Source organism: Anabrus simplex, chromosome 3 (genome assembly GCF_040414725.1).
Source record: "Anabrus simplex isolate iqAnaSimp1 chromosome 3, ASM4041472v1, whole genome shotgun sequence".
NCBI lineage: Eukaryota > Metazoa > Arthropoda > Insecta > Orthoptera > Tettigoniidae > Anabrus > Anabrus simplex.
Genome location: NC_090267.1, coordinates 361,858,207 through 361,885,801, shown reverse-complemented (window position 1 = coordinate 361,885,801; position 27,595 = coordinate 361,858,207). Strand labels below are relative to the sequence as shown.

Sequence of the window (27,595 nt, the reverse complement as noted above, 5' to 3'; positions counted from 1 at the left end):
CCGTTTCAAAGTCCACCTTCTCTGTTAAGGTCTTCACTTAATAATAGATTTATTGCAGCCAATGGCCAATATATCACCTACAGCACCGCTTGAAAAGAACAAAATCTATAGTGAAGAAAATTAATCTGTATATGTCTCCCACATTGTTTACCACAAAGTTCACAAAAGCAGTGTTCATCCGGTGAATGAAAAGACTATTTCACATATCCGATGATGAAATCCATGCTCAGCAAACCAAGTCATTGTGTGCCTAAGAGCATAGTTGGTTTGAGTCAATTCCTTATTTATCATGGCATCGGTGCAATACAATTCCTCCCAGATATTTGCCCTTTTTTCCTTCCTATCATTTAGGTGTTTTTCTGAAGCTTTGGTTGTTGGTAGATGCAATCTTAATTTAAGATCTTCGATGAAGAAAGTTTCCTTTTTAAGTTCGTAAACTAATCTTGTGGGAGTAAGTTTTGAGACAGCTAGTGTACTTTTCAAGAAACTTGCTTTTACACAATCTAATGTTTCGAGGTCTCTGGATGTAAGGTGTGTCCATATGAAGTGTATGCTGTATGTTACGATCGGTGCTATTTTTGCGTGAAATAAGAATAACGCTGTTTTAATGTCCAGTAACTCTGGATTGGTGATATCTTGAATACTACGAATAGCTGCTATTGCTCTTTCCTTTATATGTATTCTAAATGACATTTTGGTTGTTTGTAGATGTATTCCTAAATATTTGAAATGATTTACAATTTCCAATTTCTCATTGCTGAGAAGTATGTTATCTGATTTGGCTAATCTTCCACCCTTTCTAAAGACCATTTGTACAGTCTTGTTAATGGTAATAGTAAAATAATTTTCCTTTGCCCATTCCTCCAGTTTGTTTATTACTATCTGTAATTCTTTATTACTGGATCCTAAGACCATGTCATCAGCATACATGTATAGTACTAATGGGGAGTTCCTAGATATTTTAGTGACAATATCTGAAGTGATTACATTAAAAAGTAGTGGGCTTAATAGGTCTCCTTGTAAGACTCCATTTGTCTGAGTGATGCTTTTTGACCTAGTTGTCCCATCATCTATCATAATTCTGTTTGAGGTCAGAATATTATTTATAATAGTCACCAATTTCTAATTTTTTCCTACCAACAGCTCTAGTTTGTGTATTAGAATTTCCCTATTTATAAAGTCAAAAGCTTTTTTTTAGTCAACAAAGACAGCATAGAATTTCTGTTTAGGGTGTCGTAGAGTTTCATCTATTGTACGCGTACTTTTTAGTGATAGATTTTTGTACTGGGTTGAGGAGCAAGGAGGGAGTACTGCCAGTTCTGGTAATACTGCCAACTGAATGGAAATTAAATCAATTGAATCAATAATATGATCGATCGATATGAATTTTCTAAACCTTTATTATCTTACGCCAACAACTGTGTCACACACACAATATATAGTACTATGTAACATTTACAATTAGAATTAAAGAAGGTTCAACCTATTCAATACAAAGTGTGTTGTACAAGGTGTTCACAACATGTTATTTATTATTACTAGTACCGGTTTCGATGCTTAATGGTGTCATCATCAGCTAGAAATCATAAAGTGGGCACGGTACATAACATAAAATTGTATAAATGATACATGCATTGCAAAGTACAAATGATTGACTGTTTTTACATGAAGAACTAGATGAATAACGAGTAAAAAATGATGGCATTATATAACACATAGAGGCGTTATAGTCTAATGAGGCAGGTAGGTATTGTACAATAAAATTGGTCTGATGAATGAGAGTAAAAGTCTTAGTATAATAATAAAACGATGCGGTAAAATTGTCCACTCTTCTGTTGTTATCAACGGAGATATATAAGTCCAGGTCCAGTGCTGTGTGTGGTTGGCAAGACCATCAAATATTTGTTTAAGGCCGGTACACCTGACGTTGAGTGGTTGAATAAGGCTTAATTTTGAGGTCGTCTCAGCTCAACATAGGTGATGAAGCTTAAAAGGAAGAAAAGCTAAGTTAATGAAATGGATATCTAAAAATGGGTTCGCGGCCGAATGTGATGGAATATGGGACTTACCTTGCTCAGCGTGCTGGTTGTGTATTGTGAGAGGGTTGTGGACGAGTGAGATGGAACCAACAACAGAAATATAGAAATAGTGCACAATTCCAAGTCAATAAACAAACCCGACATTCACGCAAAGTCAGGCGTTTATCGTTTCAAATGCAATAACTGTTTTTCCTCATACATCGGACAGACCGGAAGAAGTTTCAAAGTTAGATACCTAGAACACGTCAATGCCATTAAGTATAATAGGTTTTCTGCAATAGGCCAACACATACATGACTCAAAGCATAATTTCACTACCATAGAACAAGACCTAGAAATTCTCAAGAACATAAACAAAGGCCCTTTACTCGGTGTTACAGAAAACTGTTTTATACATTTAGACCAATTTTTCAATCCCAATCTAAACCTCAATGAAATTTCAGAAAAACCTAATATTCTTTTCGACTTTTCTTTAGAGGCATCAAATTCACGAAGAAGAAATCGATCTTTTACGCTCTGCACAACACTCTCCTATGTCGCACACTACCACCACTCCATCAGCCTGACCCGCCTTAAACTCCGCCTTCCCATCCCTTCCACTCCCCTCCTCCCCCCACTCTTTTTCCTGCCCCTCCCACCTCACCACCACTCACACTCACCTTACTCACATCCATCTCACTCATCCACAAACCTTCTCACAATACACAACCAGCACGCTGAACAAGGCGAGTCCCATATTCCATCACATTCGGCCGCGAACCCATTTTTTGTTATCCATTTCATTAACTTAGCTTTTCTTCCTTTTAAGCTTCATCAACTATGTTGAGCTGAGACGACCTCAAAATTCAACCTTATTCAACCACTCAATGTCAGGTGTACTGGCCTTAAACAAGTATTTTATGGTCTTGCCAACCACACACAACACCGGACCTGGACTTATATATCTCCAATGATAACAACAGAAGAGTGGACAATTTTACCGCATCGTTTTATTATTATACTAAGACTTTTACTCTCATTCATCAGACCAATTTTATTGTACAATACCTTCTTTAATTCTAATTGTGAATCTCAGTTCAATACGGGAAAATGAAGTTCTTAACTTATAACTATGTAACATTTCTCGATGCGAAACTTGTTCCTAGCATGAATTCTATAGTTTGGCTTTGCTGTGTAAACAACAGTACGAGTACGTAAAGTGTACGCCAAATGTCGCACAGCGATCATAAGCGATTCTTAGTTTGTGTTTCAAAGGTTGCCAATACAAATCTCGAAGATAACCGAAGTCGACCGATTCAGCACTAGGGTGTAAATCTATCGCTAAAAAGTGTGCAGATAATATGTTATCCAACAAATTTGCTACAGCATGGAGTGTTGATCTTCATTTCCAGGAACCAAATTGTTGATCAGGAATCTTGTCATTGATTTCTTCCTCCAATCTCTTTTTTAGTAAGCTGGTAAATAGTTATAACAAGTTATTCTCTAGCGCTATGCCTGTGTAGCAATCTGGAGATCCCGTTTCTCCTTTACCTTTGTAAAGGAATGTAATATTGGATTCTCTCCATTCATAGGGAATGTTTCCTTTTTGCATACAGGTGTTAAATAATGTCACCCACATCCCTAAAAACACTTCCATAGACAGTTTTATATGTTCGTTTAGGACACCCTGAGCTGGGACCCTTACCAGATGATACACACCGGGTCATTATGCTCTGGGACTCAAGTAAGCAGGGGTACCACTCCCTGGGCAGGGCTGCCTCCGAAGAGGGTCCCTACCTGTACCTATAAAACAGGGCCTCTCGGGGAGCGTGCACCAGTGCAATGCGCAGTGCACGGTGCAAAAGACAACTTCACTTGGTTGACCAGAGTGCAGACTCCTCGATTTGGAGCAATACTGCTGTCTCTCTCTTTCCTCACACCTGTCTCCCTCTTCCTCACTTGCTCCATAGCGCTCCATATCCGAGCCGAGTCGCTCCAAGACGACGCGCTGGTCCGAGCCAAGTGGGACCAAAGCAGAGTGCACAGGACCTCTGCGCCTCAGTTTGCATGCGCGAGATTTTGGGCGTTTGAGAGGCCCTGCTATAAAACGATGAAGTAATATTATGAGAGTATTAGCATGCAATTAGATGATCCTGCACTGAAAAATCAGTGTAATGCAACATGAATTCTTTCGATATCTGTAAAGATGCTTGTAGACCTAGGTGTAGATTTCTCATTAGACTGGAATTTCTGCAAGTCAGTTTCACAAGTTCCATCACTAAAACCTACCAAAATAAGTAACTAAAGAGAAATGTAATGAAATTAAAAAACATTTTATAGCATACAGTCGTAACTTAAGTCTGTGAAATAAATACTGACTAAAGTTGGGCATAAGATTTGGAATTTGCATTTACAGTTGCAGGGGTAGGCCTAAATAAATGGAGAGATCTGGGACCTGAAATGTTAATAAAAAGTATTTAGTCTTCGTTAAAATATCACAAAGTGATTAATTTACATGGCAGACAGACCTACCAGGAAATTAAAAGATCTTTCAAAACTACATTATGTAACAATTAATGTGATGAATTAATTGATTTAGCATATTTTTTTTTTTTTGGAACCAAAGTATTTGCAAATGAGAATTCAAGTTGGGCTATTGGGTGATATGAATGAAAATCAGATGTATCTCGTGAGACAGGTCATAAAGGAGGTATAAGACTTAAGTCACTTGCGTGATAGATCTCACCATGCAGATGAATAAAGTTTGTTTTCCACTAACGAGATGCATCTCCACCTGCTTGAGATGTACCTCGCATCAGTCAGCTGATACCACAGATGTATAAACAAAAGCCAGCTAATAGAGGAAGGATTTTTTGTTGCTAATTTCCTTTACGTCGCACCGACACAGATAGGTCTTGTGGCGACGATGGGACGGGAAAGGCTTAGGAATGTGAAGGAAGTGGCCGTGGCCTTAATTAAGGCACCCCCCAGCATTTGCCTGGTGTGAAAATGGGAAACCACGGAAAACCATCTTCAGGGCTGCCAATAGTGGGATTCGAACCCACTATCTCCCGGATGCGAGCTCAAAGCTGCGCGCTCCTAACTGCACGGCCAACTCATCCGGTGAGGAAGGACTTAAACAACTTGTGATGCACCTAGGTCATTTACAGTTCTTCTGATTTGGTTTACTTGAGAACAAAATAATGGCGATGAAGGGAGAAATTGTAGAGATTCCGGGTAGTTTGATTAAGATTATTCAAAAGTATGGTGAAGTGATCTTCATAGTCTTATCTTCCCAAAATTTGCTGCTGAAAAACTGACGCAATCGGTCGTACATGCAACAAATGCCGTGATCTTTTAATACTGAGTTAACGGCGGCATAAATCTAAAAAGCAAAATGGTAATAAGTACAAAAATCATGTGAACAGAGTGGTCATTTTCTGGCTTGAAAAATATCTTTGCATGTACGAAAGTGAGAATATTGAAACAAATAAAAAACAAACTATCATTCTACAGCCCTGTTGAGTCTTGGCCTATCGTGTGACTGCTGCTCAGCCCGAAGCCTTCAGGTTACGAGGAGAAGCGTGCTCAGCGCAATGTATCCACTCAGCCATTATACTAGGTTTTACCACAGCTGGGCACTACTTCACCTTTCCATACCTCCTCAGTTGTTCTCATGTAGACTTGGTGGACCTCATACTGGCCTTATATTCAGGTAGCCTAAAAAAAAAATGCCAACCTGACCGGTAATCGAACTCAAGTCTCCAGGTAAGCGGCAGACTCACTACTCCTAATTTTGTAAGCAGGAAACTGGTAGGGTACAACAGAACACTAAAATTTATGCACGCACAAGCAGCAAAATCCCTCTAAGTGGTAGCTAAATTATATTATTATTATCCCCTGCCTGACGTAATATGCATTAACCCATGGGCTTTCAACTTGGGGTTGGTGCGAACACATGGTCCTTAGCTGAGTCTGGTATTGTTTCCACTTGTGTAATACTCTTCACTTTCATCTTTGCTATTCAACCTCTCCTGGTTTATTCTTCTTCTATTCTGACCCTAGGGGTTGGAATTCATTCATTCATTCTTTCTTGAGACAGGATGGATGCCCTGCTGTATTTCCTCTTAAAACAACCATCACTACAACTGCCAAAATAATGATATTGGCAAAGGGGGTTGGAATTCTTTCTTCCTTGGGACAGGATAGATGCCCTGCTCTATTTCCTCTTAAAACAACCATCTCTACAACCACCAGAATAATGATATTGGCAAAAGAAAAGTAAACCAGGTGAGTTGGCCGTGTAGTTAGCGGCGCGCAGATGTGAGCTTGCATCCAGGAGATAGTGGGTTCGAACCCCACTGTCGGCAGCCCTGAAGATAGTTTTCCATACTGGCACAAACACCCAGTCCCTGAGCCAGAATGATTAATCAGAAGCAATTAAAATCCGACCCGGTCGGGAATCTAATATGGGACCCTCTGAACTGAAGGGATGTACACTGGCTCACGTGGGAATATCAAAACAAGAGCGATCTGGTAAAACTAGAACAGGTAAAACCTATCTACTTGAAGACTGTCTCAAAATAATACCAGGCAAGATTGGTTTACAAGATGGCAAGGGAGCCTTTCTTCATTGAGGAATTATGATAGAAAATAACATTGCCATATATACAGCAAAGCAATGCTCCATTGCAGATGCTGTACCGGTATGAAAAGAAGAACATTCCTATAGACTTCTCTGCCACAGAGGCTGACATCAAACAAATGGAAAATTACAAACTATGAACTGGAGATACAGGATTGTTTTGCAGTGTGTGGACATCACTTTAAAGTGTGCACAAATAAGAAATTCCACTATCCGACCTCAGGCTGCAAGCGTGAATGTTGGGGGGGGACCATGTGACAGATGCAATTCTCCAGCATGTAGTAAGTGGACTATTTCAATACAGCACCTTTGCAGTGAATGCCAGTTTAAACACTGTAATAATATGTAATAGGCTATGTGCTTTTCTATTTAATAATTTCTCCATGTTGAAAGTAATTCTCTTCTCAGCAGAATTATGTAGGCCTATAATACTACAAACCACTTCTCATTTTAATACAGAACAGGATTTAGTTAAATCCCCATAAATTCATAAAATACTGTAAACTTAAATTTGTTTTTCAATTGTTATTCTCTCTTTCTGCAACAATGAAGTGGGGCCTAACAGTAAGCCATTCCCATTAGAAAGCCAATTTGTTGTACAAACTTAGGCCTTCAGATGCCTGTAACTGGTGGCTGAAAGTACTTACGAGAGGTAAGGCATTATTTGATACCCCAGAGCACCTATAGTAGGTCTATACACAAAAGTATTATTAGCAAACTCTCCTAAACGCGGAAAATATTTCTTGGTACCAACTATGTTAAAAAAATTTACTATACAGCTTGGAATAACACGACAATCAAAAAGTATATGGGGTACGATTTTACAGAGGTTTCTCACTACCTAGTGAAATAATGAATACTTACGTTTACATGAATTTCAAATACCTCTTGCTGAGCAACCCAAATCATTGGCTACTTACTGCCCCTCCACCTTAACTAAACCACAACACATGCTTGGGATAAAACAAATCAGCACAAATTTCACCAACTGTAACTGTCCTGAATGCTGCCCATATTATTATTCATAAAAAGCATACGGAAAAACACAGATATTTTGATGTAATTACACGCAACTAACACTTAAAGAGAAGAATTAAATGAAACCAACTGAGTTGATCTAGCGATCGGGAAGGCTTTCTAAGGAATCAAAAAACAAAATAATCTACTGAAGAAGATTACTCAATAAACACACAAAAACGTGTCTAAAAAAACGACTATTACCGGTAAGTGGACTAACCTAAACTAAAACTACAAGTTCCAGTTTCCAAGTTCAGCTAAACTGTTTGATTAAAGAACACAACGCCTTTTTATATAATATTTAACGAGGGACGGATCCATTCACAATGATCAACACTCTTACCTGGTACTTGACAAGGTTGTATTTCCATCGAACAATCTATTTGCAGCTACTTCCCAAGGCTTAGGAGGTGCAGTCATCTTCAGAACAACGCCAACACCCCTCACGTTATAACGTTCTCATATGACAAGTGCACGCACTCGGTACACTTCAAAAACATTTACATGTCGGTGATAACCCATAAACACTCGCTAAACGCGCAAATTCTGGTTTGTCATTGTCATTGTCTAACGCCCAGTGCTACCACACAAACAACCAAAACATTTCCTCATATATATTCAAAATCCCTCTCTTGCTAGAGCCTATAAAACAACCGGCGACATAAATACTTCCTTATCAGTATTGAAAATCACGAAGTACGATCATATGCGGATTCAAAATATCTGTTTCACAATTATTACTTTAAACTCATATTCACGAACACATTTTGCCACTAATCGAAATCTGCCTTGATGTCTGTGGATTGGGCAGACCGTGCAGCAAATCGCTATGAATTGCCCACTCAGAAAGTTCAACGGAACAATGCAGGACATCCATGAGACCACTGATGTTGCTGTAAAATTGTTAAGAATGTTGGACATTCAACTCTGACTACTCTAATATATATCATGAGTTGTAAATAAGTTTTTTATCATTGTTTGTAAAGTTTTATCCCTCTGCCGTACGAAGTGAATAAATAAACTAGCTCAGAGGGAGAGAATACAGATATATCTGTTTAAAAAAATCCCTGTATTTCATATGGACGATAGTGCGTGCTTCCCTCTTAAGACCGGTCTTCACATTTAACAAAATGTTAAATGTTAACTGGTGACACCATCTACATGTTCAATATTAAATGTTGAATACTGTTTCATTTAACATTGTGTCCACCCATAGATATCTCATCAAAGGAATACAGAGATAAAGCGAAGAAAGCCGACAGTTTTTAGAAACTCTAAATTATCTATAATTGTTCCCGCGAGTGCATTGAAAAAAAAAACCTAGCGTCCCACCGCTCCCAAAACAGTCGAGTATTGCAAAAAAATCAGAAGTCGGGTGCAGAAGCGGACGAAGTTTATACTTCAAAGTGGTTTGCTTTTGAAGCGATGAGCAGGATGAGGGGAGGAAATGTGTCTAATACAACTGCATTTCTAAGCAACAGTGGCAATAACAAAGGGCCAAATCCTCTTCATCTGAGTCCATTGTCCTTATTTTAAAATACTAGACACCACCTAAATGTATTACCACAAATTGATATGATGAACTACTTAGGGCCTATATATAAACAAAGAAAGTCAAGTTTAACATGTTTATTTAAAGGCCGGTCTCCACTGATTAACATTTAACACCAACCTGTTAAATTTAACATGTTACAATTTACATGTATATTGTGATTGTGTCTTCCAATTGACTTTGCATGTTAACTCAGAATGTTGAGGTTAACACTTTTAACATGTTGGCGTGTTTTCCGCTCCAAGTGGAAAACATGTCAAGTCAATTCGTTGTTCGGGAGATGTTGGCACAGCTTCGGCAACTTCCTTTCCGTTTCCATATCAACAGATAGGCAAACGATGCAAACGACGTGCTTCTCGTGAAGTAGGATTATAGTTACAACACTCCGCAACACTCATTCTCTTTGTTATAAGCTACAAATACAGTACTGGTACCGATACGCGGCACGTGTGTCGTTCTCTCTGCACTATACTAAAATTTATAGTCAGAAATGGAGTAGAGCAAGATTACTTTGGACTTAATTAATGATATAATAGAAAAGCCTTGTTTGTGGGATGTCTCATCATAGGAATCCAGTGATAAAGCGAAGTAAGCCGACATTTTCCAGGAATTCTAAATTATCTATAATTGTTCCCGCGAGTGCATCGAAAAAACCTAGCGTTCCTCCGCTACCACTTACCAGTACAGTCGAGTATTGCGAAAAAAAAAATCAGAAAAGTCGGGGTGGGAGCGGACAAAATTTATACTTCAAAATGGTTTGCTTTTGAAGCAATGAGCAGGATGACGGGAGGAAATGTGTCTAATAGAACTGCATTTCTAAATCATAACAAGAAGCAACAGTGGCAATAACAAAGGCAAAATCCTCTTCATCTGAGTCCATTGTCCTTGTCTGAAAATACCAGACACCACCTAAATGTATTACCACAAATTGATATGATGAACTACCTATATATAAACAAAGAAAGTCAAGTTTAACATGTTTATTAAGTGTGGACACAATGTTAAATAAAACAGTATTCAACATTTAACATTTAACATGTTGATGGTGTCACCAGTTAACATTTAACACTTTTAACATTTAACATGTTGTTGTTAAATGTTAATCAGTGGAGACCGGCCGGTTTGAGGAAGGGGAATCCATACATGATTTTGATGGCTCTTTTTTGTAGGATTTCCAACTTATTAATGTAATCTTTCCTACATCTTAAGGCTGGTCTCCACTGATTAACATTTAACAACAACATGTTAAATGTTAAAAGTGTTAAATGTTAACTGGTGACACCATTAGCATGTTAAATGTTAAAAGTCAAAAACTGTTTCATTTAACATTGTGTCCACACTCAATAAACATGTTAAACTTGACAATACTTGACAATACAGTACATACTTTTTTAAGGCAACACAATAATTACATTTCATATACAATGGCTTTTCTGTAAAGTGACAAGTACTTTTTTTTTTTTTTTTACATGTTAGGATCATAATTTTTCAGAAGTATATTCAGATATTGCATGGCTGTAATATACTAAATATGGACAATATATATATTATTGTATTAATTAAAGCAAGTTATATAGAGATTATATTAAGATATCTGTATAAGAGTAATATTCCTTCAGTTTTTTTCTTAAAACATATAACCGATTTAGAGTTCTTTACAACAGGAGGCAACACATTATATTCCCTAAACATTGATGATTCTATGCCTTTCACTCCGTACTTTACTGAATTAGAATGAGAGGGATATATCCTTAATGATCCTCTAGTTTCATATCCATGAATTTCACTAAAATGGGAGAAGTTAACAGTAGAATGGGTTAATTTCCTGTCTAGCTTATACATAAAGACTGCTGATGAAAATGCAATTTGTTTATGGAATGGCAGAATATTTGACTCTGAAAAAATTTCATGTGATGGTTTGAGGAAGGGGAATCCATACATGATTTTGATGGCTCTTTTTTGTAGGATTTCCAAATTATTAATGTAATCTTTCCTACATCTTCCCCAAATAAAGCTTGCGTATGTTAGATGTGGGTGGATCATTGCATAATATATACACTTCAATTGTTGATGAGAAAAATGACTGTATCTTAATCTGTGCATTATTCCTATCAAAGGGGTAATTTTGCTGATTACATAATCAATATGGCTTTTCCAGGAAAGTGTTGAGTCTAATATTATACCAAGATACTTAGCTGAGTTGACTCGCTCTATTACTTGGTCCTTTAGGATAACAGTGTTAGCCGCTGTTATCTTATGGGCTGTTTTATGAAAGATTAGGTATTTTGTTTTAGTCACATTTATGATCATTTTTTTAGATAAAGCCCAGTCCGATAACATGTCCAAGTCACAATTTATGTCTTCCATAATTCGCGTTTCACATAGTCCTTTGTAAGTTATTAAGATATCATCAGCAAATACTTTACATTTCCCCTTTAGTGTTAGAGATTGTATGTCGGCTTTCTTCGCTTTATATCTGTATTCCTCTGATGAGACATCCCACAAATAAGACCTTTCTATTATATCATTAATTAAGTCCAGAGTAATCTCCTTGCTCTACTCCATTTCTGACTATACATTTTAGTATAGTGCAGAGAGAACGACACACGTGCGTGTACTGTATTTGTAGCTTATAACAAAGAGAAGGAGTGTTGCGGAGTGTTGTAATTATAATCCTACTATATGAGGAGCACGTCGTTTGCGTCGTTTAGGTTATGTGTTGGCATGGAAACATCATGGAAGTTGCCGAAGCTGTGCCGACATCGCACGAACAACGAATTGACTTGACATGTTTTCCACTTGAATAGTGGCTGGGTAAACTGCAATGCGAAGCCCAATAAACAACATAGAAGGGGAAGAAGAAGTAGAAGGGGAAGTAAACAAGGATCATGGAAGTAAACATCGCTATTGTTATCGATGAACGCTTGCTTCAAATGTGTGAAATGTAATAATTTGTTCAAGTTCCCGTTAGTGTCATGCATATTCTTTTTAAATAATTGTGTATCTATTGCTCATGATGCACTTACTTTCAAACTAATTGTTTGTTATGCATATTTTTCTAAATATTTGAAATATAGAATTCTGCTGTGGAAATTTGAAAATTGAAATTGAAACAATGGCGAAACATAAAATGATCACGAAGAGTTGTCAGAAGTGTTCTTCACAGGTAAGTAAGATTTAGCCACATTTTTGCCAAGTTTTATTGAATTCTATCGCTGTCCTGATCGGTTAATATTACTGAATGTTGGAATTGTTCCGAAAACCGAACTAGAATGCCATATCATATTCCTGGAATGCCTGTCAAAGACATTATTATTATTATTATTATTATTTGGAGAGCAGATACAGGAGAAAATATTGTTAGTCTTTTTGCTAACCACTTTTCATCCGTTTATTCTTCTTATCAGAGTAGTAGTAGTATGTCATATGATTATCCTTTCTCTGTCAATCTATCAGTTATAAACAGTAAGGCAGAAATTTACAACAAACTGATATCTATGGAATTAAAGAAAACTGTCGGACCTGATGGTGTTTCAACGTACCTGCTCAAGTACTGCTCATTTATTTTATGTGAAGCACTCTTTTATCTGTTCAACTTATCATTAAACCAAGGTGTTTTTCCAGTGGAATGGAAGAAAGGATTTGTTAGTCCAGTTTTTAAAAATGGTGATGAAACTGACATGAAACAATATAGACCAGTTATAATCTCTTCTCATATTTCCAAAATTTTTGACTCAATAATTCTTGACAAAATCACACCTCTCTTTAGAAACATCATCATTGATGAGCAACATGGATTCTTTTCAGGACGGTCAACATGTAGCAATCTTCTTTTATTCTATCAGTTCCTCTTGGATGCAATAGAGAACCACTCCCAAGTGGACTGCATTTATACAGACTTCTCAAAAGCTTTTGACACTGTTGACCACGATATCTTGCTGAAAAAACTAACAGGCTACAGAATTAATGGGCCTCTCCTCTCATGGTTTGAATCGTATCTTAAAAATCGCCTGCAGATTGTTAAAATAAGGAATAATTTTTCTGCACCTATTATTGTTACCAGTAGAGTTCCTCAAGGGTCTCACCTTGTGCCCTTACTTTTTACTCTCTACATAAATGACATTAAAAATATACTTAAGAATTCTGAATTGCTTTTGTTTGTTAACGATGCAAAAAAATTTATGCAAATTAATTGTCCACTTGATTGTTTAAAACTTCAAGAAGATTTACATCATCTGGAAAAGTATTGCATTCAAAATGGGTTGAAACTTAATCATGAGAAATGTAAAATAATATAGTTTTTTTTAAACAAGAAGAAAATACCATTTCAGTACAAATTTGGTAATAACAACATTCTAACTCCTGTTTCACAAGTTAATGACCTTGGTGTTTTATTCAGTTATAACCTATCGTTTAATGAACATATTGAAAATATTTGTAAGAAAGCATTTCAAAGATTGGGTTGCATTACTAGATATTCTAGGGAATTTTCAAACTTAGCTACCTATCGATTGCTGTATGTGTCTATGGTACGCCCTATATTAGAATACTGTACACCTCTTTGGAACCCTTCTCATCAGACCTCTATCCATAGATTAGATTCAGTACAACATAAATTTCTTCATTTAAGTTATATTCATTTAGAGCAGGATTCTCATATGATAATGTTGATTATACATCCTTACAACAGTCCTTAAATATGCATAGTCTGTCACAACGCGGTGAATTATTGGATACACTCTTCATTTTTAAATTGCTTCATTCCTTGGTGAATTGTCCACAACTCCTTGCAAAAATTAATGTACATGTACCAGACAGACGCACAAGGTTCAAGAATACGTTGTCTACAAATTGGCATAGAACTAACTACGCATTCAAAGGGCCAATTGAACAAATGTCAAGATCTCTAAACAAACTGGATATTGATATATTTAACTGATCATTGTCAAAATTGAGAAATCACTTACATAATCTCCAGAATTGACTATTACTTTCCTGTAATTACTTGTAATATAACCTGTGTATATATCTACATATTTTTCTACTTATACTCCATTGAACTTTCTTTTTAGTGTGTTTTGTTTTGTTTATTCTTCTCTACTGTTATGTAAAATGGTATTACCGTTAATAAAGTATTAATGCCATCCTAACACTTTCAGCAGCCATTTCACCAGTTGGCTTATAACTTGTTAGTTATACTTGGTGATTTTGAGATCCTAGCTGAATCTGGCACGTAACTTATGTTTTTCGGTGGCGTAGCATTGATGAGTTAGTCTTTGATACTGAGTCTAACAAAATAAAGGTAGCGTCAATTTTCAATGATCTGCATTCAGTGCTGTTACTAGGTAGCAGTTTCCCTATCACTTGTTTACCTGGACTTTTCTTAAACGTTTCCAGTGAACTTGGAAGTTTATCAAAAATTTCCCTTGATAAATTATTCCATTCCCTTTCTCTTCATCCTACAAATGCATATTTGCCCCAATTTGTCATCTTAAATTCCAACTCTATTTTCATATTATGATCTTCCCTAGTTTTAAAACCTCCTCTTATTTTTCTGTTAATATCATTCCATGCCATCTCTCCACTGACAGCTCAGAACATACCACTTAATTGTACTTAAAAGCTATTCAGTCACTTGAATACATGAGTTCAGTATAAATATTACACTATAACATCATCATATGCCTTATTGGCAGGACCTAGTGTTTACAGTGCACTATGTTTTCTGGTATAGGCTAGAGCAATTTTGTTTCTTTCATTGATCTGTCTCAGTCTTTTCATTGGCTTTGAAAATATGAAATTGACTGAGGCATGAGCGATGCTAGTAATGCCATTCCTTATGGAGTCAGTCCGTGCTATGAATGGTGTGAAAATATTGCTCATAGGGTCAGTTGGTCCATGCATTTTAGTGGGCTTAACAGACTGATATGACTGATAGGCCATCTATGACAGCTGATGGCAGAGCTGTTGAAGATCCAACCAGCCTTAGGGCTGAGGACTGAAGCAAAAACATCATCATCATCATCATTTTCCCTTATCCAGCTCCTGTCAGGTCAGGGTATTTATGGCACTTCTCAGTCTTCCTCTTTTCTTTCCGAGGTTGATTTACTAGTACCATATCATATATAGGGTATTATTATGATAGGGTCACCACTCCCAAAGGCATTTTATACCTACTGCCAAGTGTTATTCTAGACTGCTTCACTGGTGGGTAAAACTTTTGTAAGCGGGCCAGGCATGGCACGCCTCATACGTTGAAACAGAAGTTATAGAAACGACATGGCATGGGTCGGGTGACGTCTCAATCAGCTGCACAAGGCTGAACAAAGCAGCACAAGGCTGCCAACCTACAAATATCTTTTAAAGACCATTGGTCTCGATTCGTTAGGTTAGGGTAGTGACAAAATCATTGGTCTTTGTACGCTAGGTTAGGTTAGGGCGCAAGCAAAAGGCCTCGAGGTTGAAAGCCGCGAAGCGGCCTTAGCCCTCTAGTACCCGCATGTCACCACCATTGATCTGGATAACCATTGGTTTGGTCTGGATTGGTTAGGTTAGGTGCACCCACCACAAGCCATTGCTATATTAAAAATGCGTGCTTTTGTTATTTTCACCAAATATGGTAACCCTGTGGCCACTGATCATGCGACCTCTAGCAGGAAAAAAGTTACAGAGACTTCTTCACAGCTGATCGGAGCTGGCCAATGGGAGTAAAGATAATGGTGGCAATTTCTTCTTTCATGCTGTCTTGCTTTCAATTTTCCTATATAAGAATACTTTTTGGGGCGGGATAGTGGGATTATAGCAAGCGTAGAGGAAGGATCTCTCCTACCTCGTGCTTCAGGTATTGTAAAACGTTACTTTTCAATCTTTACTAATGATTACGAATCCCGGCCCGCTTATGGAAGCGCCACCCACTGGAGTACAGATGCCTTCTGTAGCCGCTCCTCTCTTATGCCACCACCGATGTTGTACCGAAGTCTACCTTCTCCGCCACTGATGTCATTGGGGTCTTCACCCATACCCTGGGCTTGGGCCCTCTCTATTTGTGAGCCCTGGAGAGAGAGTGTCCCAGTATTTTAAAGTCCCCAGGAACTGGGCTGCCTGTTGGTCCGCAGGTTGTATTGGGTATTTCAACCAGCTGTACTGAATTGTAGGGTCCCCCTATCTGCCACACGAGGATGCACCATCTAGGGGTTAACAGGCTCCCCCGAGGGATTACACTATAACATACCTGTAAAATACAACACTATTAAACAAGAAAAATAATATACACTGTTAAACAGAAAGTGAAATGTTTCATTCTTGAACGAACATCAGATTCTGTCAGGTCACACTCAATATTTGGAAATATTTATGTTTATTTCTGTGTAAACACCTAGGTAGGAATTTGAAATTTGGAATTTATCTTAATGAAGTCCTGCTTTGTCTCCACTCCAGCATACAGTGTGAGGCGTTTACAAACTGTTACTCTTTCATTCACTTGTATCCAGTTCTGGCTTCTCGAGCTCAGAGAATTTGCTACAGATAAAAATATCCTAACCTACATTCCAGATCTTTAAGTCGGAGATTACCACCACTTAATCGAGCATCTTGTCTCCTTACTCCCAAGTCTTTCTGGCCCAAAGTTTGCAACATTATCTTAATAGTACTCCTTTGTCTGATATCACCTAGAACAAATTGTGGCATCCTTTGGATCTTTTCCAGTTTTCGTATTGATTGGTCCTCGTGTGGTTCCCATGCACTGGAACCATACTCTAATTGGGGTGTTACCAGAGACTTATTTGCCCTCTCCTTTACATCCCTACTATAATCCCTAAAACCCCTCATAACACTGTGAAGTAATCTGTAACCTTTCTTAACAACCTCGTTAATATGGTTACCCCAATGTAGATCATTCCTTACGTTAACATCGAGCTACTTACAGCGAGTGATCCCCATGAGATACTATAACACCTAAACACAGTAATTAAAACTGAGACAGTTTTTCCTCTTGGTGAATCTTACAACCTGACTTTTCATGCCATTTACTATCATACCATTGTCCGCTGTTCATCTCACATCATTGTCTAGGTCCCCTGCAGTTGCTCACAATCCTGCAACTCTGTACAGTAAGTTATACCATAATCTCCAAATAGCCTTATCTGTGATTCCAGTTCTTTACTCGTATCATTTATAAGTTATATACTAGAAAGCGTAAAGGTCCATGAAAATATCGCCTTGTGGGACCCCCCCACTTGATTATTGCAAGATCAGATAACACTTCACCTAATCTAATTATCTGAGTTCTTTTTTCTAGAAATCTAGCCACCCATTCAGCCACTCTTTTGTCTAGTCCAATAGCCCTCATTTTCGTCAGTTTTTATTTATCGTATGTCCTTTCTAGGCATGCATGTGGTGTTCTTGTGCTAGGTATTTGGTTTACATGTCCATACCATAGGGTCAGTTGGTGCATGCATTTCTGTGGGCTTGACAGACTGATATGTAATTGCAACGCCTGGCTTGGTGAAGAAAGCTATGGGAAACTACCTTAAAGTCCTTAGTTTCTCTTCTATCAAGTCCAGTTCCCAACCTATAGCCTTTAATACATTCCCAGAAATCTTATCAATCCCAGCTGCTTTTCTAGCTCTTTAGGTTTCAAGAGTGTTCCAGGACATGTTCGGCCCACCTGGTGCAGGTTCTTCTATTTGATGCCCATAGTTGACCTGCGCGACTGGGTGTGGGTTTATGATGAGGTAGGGAGAGGCTCATAGTTTACTTCTTTCGATTAACATCAAGGGGTCTGCTCAAAGTTTATCTCTCTATCTGGCGGGTGAATTACCACCCAGCATCACATGCCTTCGCTCCATATGAGCACTGCAGATAGGTTTCGAATTTAATCCAGCCTTTTGGCTTGCAATCCAGGGATTAGAAATTGTAAACCATCATGTCCTCCCCTACCCTGCCGGCCAACCTTCTGATGGTGAACATTTTTTTCAACCAACAGGAGTTGAACCGCCTAACCACAGTGTCAAACCATAGACTTCAACCTCTTAATGCTCATGGCCATCAGGCCGGCTCTTTTCATCAGTCTCCCATGTTCTGCTCTATCATGAGGCTTGGATAAGTCAGTAGTGGTACAGTCCATTTGACCCCCCTGAATTTAAAATATCTACTTTATCTTGCCGGAATCCTAGAAGTTGAGCCTCACTGGAATAACCTTCCATAAACCCCCAGTGAGCAATAATTTTGCAAACTTGTTTAATGTAATCAGAAATAATGCTTTCCCTGAGCTTACAAACAATACATACCGATCTGACTGTTCTGTAATTATCTGCATTATATTTATTACCTTCCCCTTCCACGCTGGGAATACTATTACAACTCTCCATTCATTTGTTATCGCCCCTTCATGCAAAGTAATCAAATAAGTATTTCAGATATGGCACATGGTGGCATATCCCTACATCATCATCATCATCATCATCATCATCATCATCGAACCCCTCCAGCGTTTTGGGTAGGGTGATGTTGAACGAGTCTTCGCCATCGTTGTCTGTCCATGTTCTTTCAACCCTTCTCTCTAGACATGCCGGGTATTTATTTACATGTCCATAGCATGTTAGGCATGTTAGTCTCAAAGTCCTTAGTTAGCTTCTCTTCTGTCGAGTCCACCTCCAGTTCCCAACCTAGGCCTATAGCCTTATATATTATTAAGAAATGCACACAAGTTGTGTATGTATGTTACAGTACATAAGTTACATAAGTAATTATACACAATAGTCTATCAGGGGTATTACTCGTTTCTACAAGCGGTAATGTGGTAACGATCACAAGGTTGATCGCACAACTCACATATACAGTTATTTCCGGGATCGTGAAAACGCTTGTTCTTGCATAATTTGTGGTGGTACCCATGTACAGCTATTGAGGTCACCAGGTGTTGCAGGTCTTGATTCGTGTTGGCCCAGGATCTATTTACCATGGCTTCTGTAGTATAAAAGTCCAGCCAGATTTCTCTTTGTTTCTTTTGTCTTTCGAGGAGCAGTTTATTCGAGCTGTCGGTAGATGGGAGTCTCATACGCAGTTCTTCTACAAAGAACGGTTCTCTCGCTAGCTCGTACACTAGCCTCGACTTTGTGTGTTTCGAAACACCTAGAGCGGTTTTCAAGAATCTTGATTTAACTGCTTCCAAAGTCATTAGATCTTTTAGACTTAACTTATCCCAAATAATATCTATTCCGTATGTTGCAATGGGAACTATTTTTGCATTGAATAAGGCCATAGCGCTTGTTAATGATAATCTGGATAATTCTTTCATGTCAAAAATTGCTTTTGTGGCAGATGCTGCACAGGATTTCATGTGTATTCTGAAAGATCTGGCGGTGGTTTGCAGAGTTACTCCCAGGTATTTGAAGCTGTTGACTGTCACAAGAAGTTTCGGTCCTAGATATATCCTGTCCTCCGCAGCTTATATACATCCCCAGAAATCTTATCAATCCCAGCTGCTTTTCTAGCTTTCAACTTTTGTATCTTTTTGTAAATGTGTTTATTATCATGGGTAAATTTCTGTAATTCACCAGTAATAGTCGCCCCCTCTATCTGGACATTATCCGTAGGCCTATATCCAACTATCTTTTCACACTGCTGATTGAATACTTCTGTCTTCTGTAAGTCCTCACATATACACTTTTCCTTGTTCATTAATGCTCAATGGAATTTCCTTTTTGGAACCTGTTTCTGCCTTACAGTATGTATGCATATCCTTCCATTGTTTCCAATATTCATATGGCTGTCAATTATGTTAGCCATCATGTTATCCTTAGCTGACTTTTTTACTAAATTCATTTTACTAATAAGCTCCTTTATTCCCTCCGTGCAACTGCAACCATTCCTAACTCTATTTCTTTCTACTGCACCTCCTTCTTAATCTCTTTATTTCTCTGTTATAATGGGTCCTTACCATTCCTTACCACTTTTAAATGTAAATACCTGTTTTCATACTTGTCAACAATTGCTTTAAACCCATCCCGTAGGTTGTTTACATTTTTATTTACCATTGCCCATTGATCATAATTGCTTTTTAAATATTTCCCCATGCTTCTCTAGTCCTACTTTTATGACATTCCTTTCTATTAAGTTACATTTAATTTTAACTACAACAAAGACAGTTTCATGATCACTTATATCATCTTTCACTTCAGTTTCTCTATGGTTTTATCAGCACCATGTCTAGAATACTTTTTCCTCTAGATTGTTCCATTTTTCTGATTCAGCTGTCCTTCCCTTATTAACTAAAGTTATTTGTTGGTCATGCTTTCTTTCGTTCGCATTCCTTTCCCCTTTAGCATTTGGTGAGTTCATATCACCCGCTACAAAAATGTTCCTTTCTGTGTTGTCTCTCACATAGCTGATTACCGTATCCAATAATTTAACATCAGCATCAATGCAAACCTTGCCAGTTCTGTACACACCAAAAACATAAAGTTCCCTATTATGTTTGGAGATAAGCCTTACACCTAGAATTTCATGTTTCTCATCCTTAACTTTTTCGTAGCTTACAAATTCTTCTTTCACTAGTATGAATAACCTCTTCCAATCTTTCCTAACCTGTCCTTATGATGAACTCTCCAATTCTGTGAAAAAATAATCTGCATTCTAATATCACTTCTGCCATGATTCAATTCCTATTAAAATACAGTATCTGGTAAATATATGTCTATTAAATTACTTAATTCTATTCCTTTCTTTACAGTACTCCTACAGTTTAACATTAACAATTTTGTCATGCTTCCTATAGTGCATCACTGCTCCCTAGTCACCCCGTTTCCTGGAATGTACCTCTCTGTAACTCTTCTAAACAAACTCCTAAATTATATGTACAATTGTAGTTCATCTGAACGTAGATCCCTATCTCCTACCCATTTATAAGGCTCTATCACTCCCAATTTTCTACATACCCATTCCATAGTCTCATATAAATCTCCAATCACACTCGTGTCAGGATCCTTCCTACACAGTATCCCACTGATACCAATCTCCGCTTCCTTAAACTACTTCTGTGCTGCCGTAAGCAGATCCCACACATTTCCAACTATGTTAGTACAGTACAGTACAGTACAGTATAGTTTGTCTGGCCATCGCCCTCTACTATGACTGCGCTAATACGCCTTCCCAATACAGCAATATGAACGATATGGGCCTAGTTCCCATTTCTACCACCGAGCGCTGCTTCGCTGGCATTGAAACACGATTGTTCATTACAGCACACGTTAAATATTTTGTATATTTCTGTTCAAGTATAAAGCCAATCACTCAATAAACATATTTGAATCACACCTTACACCTTAATAAAGAAATTCAGTGAAGAACGTACCCTTCCGCAGCGGAAAAACCGTACAAAATAATGTTAACAGCAGGTAGTAAATACTGTAGAAAATAAATATATTCACACACTTTTCTGTTTAAGTGTTTCCCGTTATTACGTTCAAATCTTTCAAAGTTCTCTGATATTGACGTGGCTATGTTGTTTAAGAATACAGGAATAGCACACTCGCAAATAACTTCACTCAACTATGAATGTCCGATTTCAGGAAAACTGAAGTGAGGAAAATCACTCAACACAGGCACTGAAGTCATTCATAGACGCAACAGGATTCTTATGCACAAATGGTTGTGCTTTCAGTACAAAATCATGAATAAATTTCAAAATCTACAGTGGCAAATCAGATATGTACTGCAGCCTGCTCTTTTAATCTCTTTTATACTTGTAAATCAAGTCCATTAGCACTGTTAAATACCTTGGTCTTGTCAAAAGAATCAAGCATCTTGTCCGGCTGGAATGTTGCTACATTTGTGCTTCTGACACGTATGTCGAATCAATTTTTTTATCGATAACTTGTATTTGACACTGGTACCTGCATTAAAAAATCGTGCATATCTGTATACGAATGGTCTTTCAAATATTATAGGGCTATTATTACATCAGTCACTAAAATATCTTTCGTGCGCAGCACATTCATTTTCTTAAACTTAGACAGCTCAATGTTTTTACACGTAAATTAACCAGTTTCACAGTTTCATTTGATTGCATCTGATACAGTTTCTTGATAAAATCACCGTTCATATCCTGGGAGTTAGGAAACATAGATTTTTTGAGTAAAGAATTTCTTACTTTTCAGAATGTGCCATTTGTCGAAAGCAAGAAGAGGCATTTCACTATCAACAGGATGACAGATCATCAGTTTAATGTGTTTTGAACAAGACATTCTTTTTATCCTGCTAACATTAGTCTTATGATTGTCACTCACAATGCGCAACACGAATAAACCGCAAGCTTCAACTTCCTTTATGGTTTTGAGTGTTTAAGTATGTACCTAAAAGCCTCTTAAAGAAGAAAAATGTAGCTGTAGCCTCTATTTTGTGGTTACAGCAGAAATTGTAAAACAGAAAAGGTTATTAACTAGGGTATTTCGATTTCTACTTTCGCTTGGATGATGGTCATCTTGAGTAGTTTTTATTCGCTCAACATGGAATGAAGCGTCTTTCTGTTGAAAGAAGGTGTCGAGTTTCTTGTCATATAACATCTGCTGTTCGATGGACTACCAACAATCACAATATCTCTGCTTCATTTAGGCACTGACTTTCTGCTATGAGACACACCTTTACTAAGAGTGTTACCATTCCAGTCTCGCAGTTTATATCTCCTACGTAGCGTAAAAGTGTGGATTTATTCGGCGTGGCAAACATATAGTTTCGATGATCTTGAATTGAAATTAGGCGAGAATCCTTTCTTGAAATAACATTTAGCCGTTATGACGTTGTTGCTCGTTGAGGAGAAATTCATGAAATGAAATCCCACTTTCCAATCTGCTTTTCATCTTACATTAAGGCACACAACAGTAAACAATATTATGTACATAAACAGTAAAGTGGTTCACAACCAAAGAAATAACCAAATAAGGTAAATACAGGCACAAATTACTACAACACTCTTAGCAATGATCACTGAGCGTGTCTCATCAAGCAGACTAATGCCAGCTTCTCAGCGCTCCAAGCGCCTGAACTGGTAACTACGACATGTTTGCTCATTTACATGTGTGACTGGGCGAATGAGAAGGCGTATTAGCGCAGTCATAGTAGAGGGCGATGGTCTGGCCAGTTAATCTGCTGTGGTAATGGAGAAAACCATACAGCCAGTGTCTTTACGCCAAGTGTTGGGCGGCGGTAAATAGCCTGACCCACTATAAGGACCAACGGCTAAGGACAGAGGAGTCCTTATAGAAGGGAAATGGGCCCTCAATGGAGGAAATGCCACTGAAACCCCATATCAGCCGTAGCGTCTGTACTCCAGGGGAGCGGCTACAGAAGGCGTCTGTTCTCCATGTTAGGAGCGGCCTACGAGTTCCGGCTGGAGTAAGAAAATGCCTTTGGGAGTGGCGAACCCATCGTAATAAAAGCCTATATGATGACAAGTGTACTGAAGCCGCGGAAAATGATAGGGCGTTCCCCACAAGCGGCGTGCAAAATGCTAGGGCGTTCCCCACCAGCAATGTGCAATTCTTGTGATGCTGGGAGAAATGTGAGAAATAGGCGACCAGAAACCAAATACATCAAGATAGCGACCATCAATGTAGTGACACTAATAAGGAAAGTGGAAGAAATTGTAGATTTTATGGTTGACAAAGATATAACATTGCTGGGAATCAGTGAGACCAAATGGAAAGGAAAAGATGAGAGGAAACTAAAGAAAGGATTCACCCTATACTATAGTGAAGGAAGAGAAGCCAAAAATGGTGTAGGTCTCATAATTAGAAAAGACCTAAAGAAATACCTAGAATTGGTGGAAAACATAAATGGCAAGTTGATTAAGGTCAGATTGAGACTTGAAACTGGTGTTACAGATATAATTCAAGGGTATGCTTCACAAACAGGAAATACAGATACAGATCTTGAGGAATACCTTGAATATCTGGAAGGCCATATACAGGACAAACAAGGTGTGATCATAGGAGACATGAATGCTCAAGTAGGTCAGGAAAGAAAAGGAGATGAGGAGATTATAGGTCCATTTGGATACGGGAAGAGAAACAAGGCTGGGGATATTTTGGTAGACTTTTGTAGATGAAATGAGCTGATCATTGGTAACACATGGTTTCGAAAGAAAAACAGTCAGAAGATAACAAGATATAATTGGGATGACAACATCAAAACTCTGATAGATTACATTTTGGTCAAGAAAGGTAACAGGAAAATGCTGGTAGACGTAACAGCCCTCCCGAGTTAATCTTTCGAAGGAGATTACAGAGTTGTGATAGCTAAGTTAAAGATGGGAAAGATACAGAAGATGATTGAGATTAGGCAGAGAAAGCTAAGTGTGTGAAAATTGCAGGAGAAATAAATAAATGAAGAGATCCAGACACACATTAAAACAAGTATACCTAAGGAAGACATCAGAAGGGTCGAAGAAGAATGGGCATACATTAAAACAGTCATGGTCGATTCTGCAGAGAAGACCTGTGGAAGAGTATCAGGCAAGAAGAAAGATGGTGGAATGACAGGCTAAAAGATATAGTTAAAAGGAAGAAACAAGCTTGGAAAAGATGGCTGAGAAACAGAACAACAGAATGCAAAACAGAATACAGGCACTGCAAGAAGGAGTGCTCCAAGGTGGTTCAAGAAGAGAAAAAGAAATGCTGGCAAAAATTCACTGAATCTCTCCAAGAAGAAACAACCGGAAACAAACAGATCTTATTCCAGTGGGTTAAAAAGAAGAGAAACCCAAGAGAAGGTGCTAACTTCATTAAAAATGAACAGGAGGAAGTGATGACACAGAAGCAGGATATATTGCAGAGGTGGGGAAAATACTTTGAACAGCTTTACAACGTGCAAAATACTTCGGTACAAGGAGAAATCGAAGAGCCAGATTTAGTGCAGATGGAAGATAAGGAAAACGTGGTGTCCATGGCAGAGATTGAGTGGGCCACTAAAAGAATGAAACGAGGCATGGCAGCTGGAATTGACGAGGTCACCATAGAGATGGTAATAGCAGCAGGAGTAGTTGGTCTACAGTGGTTGTATAGACTCTTCCGAGCGATATGGATAGAAAAGACTGTTCCAAAAGAGTGGATGAAAGAGGTCATTTTACCAATTTTCAAGAAAGGAGATCTGAAGCAATGTGAAAATTACAGAGGAGTGACACTGATAGCTCATACAACTAAGATCCTTGAACGAATCTTGGGTAGATAAGAGCCAGAGTAGAAGGAAAATTGGCAGAACACCAGTAGGGATTCAGAAGAGGCAGGTCCACATTTAACCCAATATTTACATTGCGTCAAATGACGGAAAGGTATTGGGAATATGGAAAGGACATGGTAGTAACGTTTCTAGATATTGAAAAGGCATATGACAGCGTACCAAGGAATTTGGTATGGAAAACATTGACAGAGGCACAGATTGGAAATGAAACAGTGCAGATGGTAATTGCATTGTATTAAAATTGCGAAAGGTGTGTTAGAACCAAAGTGGGTCAAATTGAATGGTTATGACAGGGAAGTGTATTGTCTCCCTTACTCTTCATTATCATCATGGATAGAAATTTACATAATATAAAGGAGAAGATGATGGGCGAGCAAGTATAGTCTATGCTCTTTGCTGATGACATTGTAGCTTGGGGAGATAATGAAGAGGAAGTACAGACACAAGTTGATTTATGGAATGAGGAGATGAGAAATTTTGGAATGAAGGTTAGTACTGCGAAAAGTAAGACTTTGATCATGACAAGAGGTAACAGTAAGTCCAGGGAGTGATAAAAATAGGAAATGAACCTCTTGAAGTAGTGAAAATTTTTTAATATTTGGGCATCGTGATATCACAAGATGGGAATTTGGATGGAGAAATTGATTTAAGAATACAGCAGTCTGCAAGCTTGTACCAGTGTGGGAGAGACATTGTATGGAACAAAGATGTGCCAATGAAGTGCAAGAAGGTTTTATACTCGTCCTATTATAAACCTATACTGACCTATGCTTCAGCAGCCTGGACGTTAACTAAGCGGAACCAAAGTAAGATACAAGCAGCTGAAATGAGGTTCTTGAGGAGCATACAGGGAAAGACAGGGCGAGATAGAATACAAAATAAGAAAATAGGGAGGAGCATGGAAGTGTGTAAACTTCAAGAAGAGATTGATATAGCAAAGCTAAAATGGTTTGGACACATGATGAGAATGCCAGGAGAGAGAATACCAAAGAGAACATTCATGGATACAGTGACTGGAAAGAAGGCCAGGGGACGTCGTAAGAATGAGATGGAAGAGCTTTGTTGTGGACTGTTTTGCAAATAAAGTACTAGAAGAGGAATGGTGGAAAGATCGAGTAAAGTGGAGGGCTTTGGTACACTACCCTATCCAGAGAGAATCTGGGAAAGGGACTGGATGCAGAAGAAGAAAGTTAGTACACTACCTGTTCCTGTTTGCCTTACGTTATTTATGGTGACTTTTATGGTGCAGTAGCGACATTGCATTTCAGTGGTGCAGGTGTTAACTGTGTCTCTTGATTGTTTAGAAATATGGAGGATTCTATTGATTTAATATACCATATCTTAACTTCAGAAGGGTAGTGTATCATCATTTTTGTAAAATAATGATAGACCCAACTTACTACTAATATTTTATTTAAAACTCAGGGTTTGAATTTATTTTAATAATAATAATAATAATAATAATAATAATAATAATAATAATAATAATAATATCAGCAAATAATAAAATGATTTTATTTCATTCCAGATTCCCAATTTTCCTGTTCAGCAATCTTCAGTCATCTGTTGTTGTTGTTGTGAAACTTTGCTGTTAAATTGTTAGGCCAAAGAAGTCTTAATTTTATGTACTTTTCTTGGTTTGTTCCTTTCTTTATCACATACCCTTGTTGTTGCAAGGATCAAATTTGTTCATCCACGAACCTACTACGCTGGCACAGCAGGGGGAGAGGTGATACTCCCACGTGGCGTGTCCCAGGTGTTGGATAGGGGGGTCCTAACCGGCTTGCTGGCGGACTTGAGGGAAATAAAATACCTCTCGCGGACCAAACACACAACCCCCTGTGGGTGGGGGATGCAGGCGAAAAATTCACCCACGGTATCCCCTGCCTGTCGTTAGAGGTGACTAAAAGGGGCGACCAAGGGATGATCAAATTAGAACCATGAAAATACTTGTGATTAGTACCACCACGCGGGGAACACCATGGGTCGCTTGTGCGTAGTACAACTATGTTCGGTACCAAATAGGTTTGTGATTAGTAGCAACCGTGAGCGCGACGGCTTTTACAGTGCCTGTGATTATTAGCACTATGAGTGATACTATGGGATGACGGAACCCATGGTTCTGGCTTG

The 27,595-nt window shown here is 38.2% G+C and overlaps 2 protein-coding genes across 4 annotated transcripts in view; one reads left to right on the top strand and one right to left on the bottom strand.

Annotated features, from left to right (window-relative positions):
* Positions 1–8,224, bottom strand: part of Pex13 (peroxin 13) — a 114,160-nt gene extending 105,936 nt beyond the window's left edge. The window contains exon 1 of the mRNA XM_067143278.2: positions 8,024–8,224. Within this exon, the coding sequence (XP_066999379.1) occupies positions 8,024–8,100 (77 nt within the window). The 5' untranslated portion in view covers positions 8,101–8,224. The remainder of the gene's footprint in view (positions 1–8,023) is intronic.
* A 3,768-nt stretch (positions 8,225–11,992) lies between these two features.
* The window catches only part of LOC136866378 (UPF0547 protein C16orf87 homolog), a 105,533-nt gene continuing 89,930 nt past the window's right edge, over positions 11,993–27,595 (top strand). The window contains exons 1-2 of one of the 3 annotated variants that reach the window (XM_067143274.2): positions 12,030–12,198; positions 12,310–12,398. In XM_067143274.2, coding sequence (XP_066999375.1) covers positions 12,348–12,398 — 51 coding nt within the window. In that variant the 5' untranslated portion in view covers positions 12,030–12,198; positions 12,310–12,347. Of the gene's footprint in view, positions 12,399–27,595 lie in introns of all 3 variants that reach the window. The other 2 variants (XM_067143276.2, XM_067143277.2) reach the window with 2 other exon arrangements.